Raw genomic sequence first — 5,609 nt, forward strand, 5'->3', positions numbered from 1 at the left:
TCTCACAAACACTCATCGACTCATTTATGTCCCAAATCAGGAAAGTGTTACAAAGAATCACTAAGGGACAAAATGGATTCAGGACTCTATAAGCTCTTTCTCTTATCTTTAAAAAAAACATATTGATAAATAATAAAATAAAAAAATAAAAAATAAAAAAACTTTTTTATAAAATTACAGCTAAAATATATTAATACATTTTGGGAAAACTTCTGACACTAAAGCACGAGAATAGTCCAAGTCATATCCATATGTAACCATGTGCGAAGGGCAATGTCGGCCTAATTTCTTTCAACCAAATCATTATTCCCCCAACTAATGGGATCACACGCAAATCAATTTCAAACATTAATTCGTTCCAATAATTCCAAGATTTTAAAATTTTTTAATATTGTAATCAATATATTATTCATTATTAAATATTCAATGTAGAAAACGACAAAACTACCCCGAAGTTCTATCACCACCAAAACCCGAATCCAAATACCCAGCCCCATTAAGATGACTCACATCCCCCCACGACTTGATCACCCATCGGTCAGGATCTGATAAGTGAAGAACATTGACCGAAACATTTAGTATCCTTCCTGCCCGCTGCCCGGTTCCTGTATAAGCCCGCTGGTGAAGTGCCCGGATCACACCGCCATGTGTCACCACCACCACCCTCTCTCCTGTCAAAAAAAAATTATAGTATATATAAGTTACAAATTTGGTCCTTGTACTTTACACAAAATCACAAGTTTGGTCCATTTTTTTTAAATCTTCCTTAAGCTTACATTAAATAGTGGATTTAGCCCATGGACTTTATTTCTTTGAAGACTTGTATTTGGTTGTTGGAGGGACTATATTGGCAACCAAATGCAAACTTAAGGACGATTATTGCAAAGATTTCAAAATTTTGGACCTAACTTGCGAATTTGAGCAAAGCACACCAAAATTGTAATTTGATATAAACTAGTAATTAATTCACCCCGCAGAGAACTCCTTTGCAATTAATAAAAACGAAATCTATAAAAAGAAGTTATGTAAGGGACAAAAAACGTAACATTAAAATATAGTAAGGGACCAAAATCGCAACTTATAAAATACCAACAATTTAACTTGAAAATTTCCAGAGAGGTGTTTATATTGTGTCTTATATTATACGTTGTAAAAGTTGTAATGTGATTTGGATTTAGCCATTTTTGGTCTGGAAAAAGTAAAAAATCAAAATGAAGAGTAAAACTTCCACTCACAAACCAAATTTGGTAATTAATATATAGACAAAAGTGCAAAAATGGTCCCTGTGGTTTCTCATTTTATAATTTATTACCTCGGTGTTTACTAGCAATTGTTTGTAATGAAGATGTGCAACGTTTATAGAGTTGATCTAGACTTTCACCACCACCCTGTAAAAATAATAGATTAAAAGGGAAATTTTCTAAAAATAGAAACACACTTTACTCTAATTACCAATATAGACAATGTACTTTATTTTTTTACATTTCTTTACCCATAATAGCAATATATTTACATTAATGTGTTTTATTTTTACTTTTATTTTCACAAATGAAGTGTGTACTTACAGGGATTTCAACATTAGTGTGTCGAGATTGAAGAGCTTCATATGCTTTGGTTTTAATTTTTGGTGCTTCACTATATACAAGACCTTGAAGATCACCTAAATGTCTCTCTCTAAGGGTTTGATCTTGAATAACCTAAAATAAAATAGTTTAGTAGTGAAAAATTGTTTTTTTGAACGATTTTAAAATGTATGTGAAGAATTTATAAGTGGAGATTAGAAATTTGGAATCATACCTGAAGCCCTCCACATCTGTTTGCTATTGTTTCTGCAGTTTCAAGAGCTCTTTTTAGGTCTGAAGAATATATGGCAGAGATTTTGGATTCTCCACTTAATCTTTCAGCCACCTTTAAGATAATAAGATTTTTAATTTAACAAAAAAAGTTTGAGTAAAAACTAAAAAGCATTATGTACATAAATAGTAATAGAATGATGCATGTTCACATTATAAGATGTAACTTACTGCAACTGCTTGTTGTCTCCCAACATCATTTAGGTCAATATCTAAATGTCCCTGGTCAACATAAAGAATGTTAGACTCTGTTCTATTCTTTCCAAAGCTTAATTAACAAATGAATTCACTTAAAAGATGATGGATTTGCTCAATTTGCTCAATAATCAAATGAAGATGTGGTTTATGTATTTACACATAAGTATGTATACATATATGAAAGATACTTAGCACAGGGGAACAAAAATTAGGACCTCGTCATACTACATTTTGTGATGGATTAACAGATTAGGTATTTGCAAGGAGATCAGATTACTAGAGGCATATTGATCATAAACAACTATGTATCAATTAAAAGAGGAAAGTTACTAAGTGATCACTAACTATTAAACAATTTCAACCAAATTAGAAGTTCGATAAAACCTGGATTCTTTTCTCGGCATTCCACTCCGTCTCACCATGACGTACAACTACGATCTCGGTAATATTCCGATCAACAGAACTGAGTTCAGCATCACCACTGCAATTGAAAAGGAAAGTAAGCAGAGTTGATAAGTTCAAAAGATCATTAAGCCCTAGAAATTATCGAAATGTAGGTGCACCGATCAACACATCAATACGTACATGAAAACCTCTATCGATCATATATGTAGATGATATTTGCTTAACTGTTATACTCACCTGGAATGAGTATCGGCCATTAAAGTAAAGACAGCCGTGAGAAGAAGAGGGATTGGTTGAAGCGCGACGGAGAAGCTTACGAACTGTGTTCTTCGCCACCACAGGATCCGATTCCGGTTGTTGGCTCCGTGAAGGTTTGAAAGCTTTACAATACTGTGACGAGAGATCAATGGTGGCAGAGAAATGGCTGATGATTCTAAATGACACCAAGTGCACAGTGTACTCATTCCCCTTTCATCGGAATTAGGGCTGTTTAAACTTTAAACAGTTTACAAGCTACAAGCTACTCAATTAATATTACAGATGACACCCTGGTGTTTGTTATAATTTCATTACAACCCCTTTCAAAACTTTTGTTCATTATTGTTATGGCTGTTTGTTACTTTACATTTTGTTTAAATTCATTATTCAGTTTTTTTCTTTCCTATCAACTTTCATCTTTAATCTTCACCATACAGAATCATCTTTTTCAATCCACTCATGTATTGAAACATATGGTACAAATTGAGATCCCACATACAGAGAATGAGTGGATCGAGATTGTTCATCATTCAGTCAAACTCTCACTGGTGGATCCCTCACATTCATAGAATTCTATTGATGGTACCAAAGATACCGCCCCCACTATCTGCCACCATTCATCCCATACCGTGCACCCTCTAATATAAAAAATATGTAATCATTAATACTAAAATAGAATGAAATATTATAAGAAAAATAAAAAATGTAGTTGTATATGTTATATAGGAGGGGTGGTATACATTTTCAACAATATAAATTACACTCTCAAACGATCTTAAAGGAATCATTTGTTATTTTAGAAGTTTGGGGCAAATTCAATATTTTATAGCCTGAAAAGTTATTAAGTCAACTTTTACCCCCAACCATTAAGCACTTAATGACAAAGTGTAACATCCAAATTTTCAAACCAAAATTTTTATTTTTAAAATTTGATAAACATTGTTTATAAAACTCGCATCAAGAAAACATAAGTATCATAAAGTCATGCCAAAATATCAGAGTGTCAAATATGTGGAAAATCACAAATATTGCAGGCGAATGTATGCAATCAGGCATTCGTCTTCCAGTAATCATCTAAATTACTTGAAAAACTTTTAATCAACAACTATAAGGACGAGGCTTAATGAGTTCCCCAAAATATTATATACAGCACAACACAAAATAACAACTATGGGTTATCTGCAAGGGGATTATCAGTAATCCCAGTAGGCTAATAGCACGCCCGGTGGGTTATCAGTTACCCTGGAGACTATCAGCAGTATCAATGGGGTAACTATACACCTGGTAACACATAACAGCAATATCAAATAAGACCCAGTTGGTCAGCATGCACACATACTATGCCATAAGTAATATAGTGAGAAGACTCACTTAGCATAGAAGAATGATAAATCTCACACCCGAACTGCCGAAACTAGACTCCTCCTATTAATCACATCAATTAACTCTAATTAAAAATTAAGGTAATTACCCCCAACTCAACTAGTCTAAATATCAAACTAATCCTCAATTGGGCAAAAGACCATTTTGCCCCCTTCCAATTCAAACCCTCACAGTTGACCAAAAGTCAAAAAGCCAACAGTCAAACCTTGGTCGACTTACACATGGCGTACTCCAATCTACGTATAGCGTAGAGCACCATGCTGCTTATGGGTTCCAGACAGGCTATGTTGGGTGTAACCTAAGTTACACATGGCGTAACCAACAATTCTTCCAATTCCATTTTTAAGGTCTTAACTCATTAAGACCTTTCATCCCAACCTCATATCTGACCTTAAAAGGGCACTCTATTACATAAAATCTCCCACTTTATGCCTTTGCATGGCTAAAGGGAGCTCAAACTCAAAACCCTAACTTCTAACATCATCCAAAACCTCATAACTCTTGCATGGATGAAGACAAAGTACCAAGCTTGCATTTTATGACACCACACACTCAAAAATGATTGAAAGGATAGTTAAAATGGTATGGAGTAGTTTGTACTCATTAACACAAAAGATTTGGGCCAAAAAGATCATAAACTTGAAACCTAACAAGATCTAGTAAAGCATGCCTCAAGATTTGAACTTTATACCTCCAGAAGATGACCAATAGGGTGTAGATTCTGGGTCGAAAAACTTGAGTGCACCACAACTTCCATAATGATCTTCCTTCACCACCATAATGCACCAAAAGTCACACAAAAGCTTCAAAACTCTCTCTATGGATCTAGGGTTTCAAACTAGCCATTTAGGGGTGAATGGGCTCTAATTATGAACCTATAAATAAGATTTATCAGTAATTCCAAGTCATTATATTTATTGAGCTACTTATGGGAGAGGTGTCTATAATGATCACGTTGGCTTGGTTGTTGGATTTCAGAAAAGTTATTATGCTGAAATGATCCTGCCTCCCAACAGTCCTAACTGAATGATCATTACTTGATAGATCTTGATGTAGACATCGGGATTAATGAGGATCTAAACTATTCTTAGTCTTCATGATCATTAGACTAAAACTATATATTAATTATGAAGTTAGGCATAGCTCGTCATGCAATGTGACTAGCCCAAATAATGGGCCCATCCCTCTCATGCAGTTCGGCCCAACCCTATATGTATGCCAATGGACTGAGCCCATCGTACAATGCAAGAGTCATAAAGACAGCTAGCATCCTACATAACATATCATAGTGGTTCGATATTGGTGCCTTTAACCCACATATACAGTGAGGAGACTCACCTTAATCTAGAGATAATTGAATCGCACGCGTTGTTGCTACCAGGCTCCACACCTCGAACACATCCAAATTATCCCTAATCAATAATTAAGGCAATTTCCATAATCCAAGGTCAAATTCATATCCGATCATACAAATAGGTAAAAGGCCATTTTACCCTTCCTATATCTGACCCA

At 34.7% G+C, this 5,609-nt stretch overlaps 1 protein-coding gene across 1 annotated transcript; it reads right to left on the bottom strand.

Moving 5' to 3' along the window:
- Nucleotides 1-362: 362 nt before the first annotated feature.
- Nucleotides 363-2,952, bottom strand: LOC145043949 (Phosphoglycerate mutase family protein). The gene is made up of 7 exons (XM_078992727.1): nt 2,694-2,952; nt 2,436-2,532; nt 2,025-2,075; nt 1,798-1,908; nt 1,566-1,697; nt 1,313-1,388; nt 363-671 (listed from the first exon to the last, which is right to left on the bottom strand). The coding sequence occupies exons 1-7, from the start codon at nt 2,918-2,920 to the stop codon at nt 445-447; spliced, it is 921 nt and encodes a 306-aa protein (XP_078848853.1). The 5' UTR covers nt 2,921-2,952; the 3' UTR covers nt 363-444.
- Nucleotides 2,953-5,609: the final 2,657 nt, after the last annotated feature.

Source organism: Lactuca saligna, chromosome 4 (genome assembly GCF_052625555.1).
Source record: "Lactuca saligna cultivar CGN05327 chromosome 4, ASM5262555v1, whole genome shotgun sequence".
In the NCBI taxonomy this organism is placed as follows: Eukaryota; Viridiplantae; Streptophyta; class Magnoliopsida; order Asterales; family Asteraceae; genus Lactuca; species Lactuca saligna.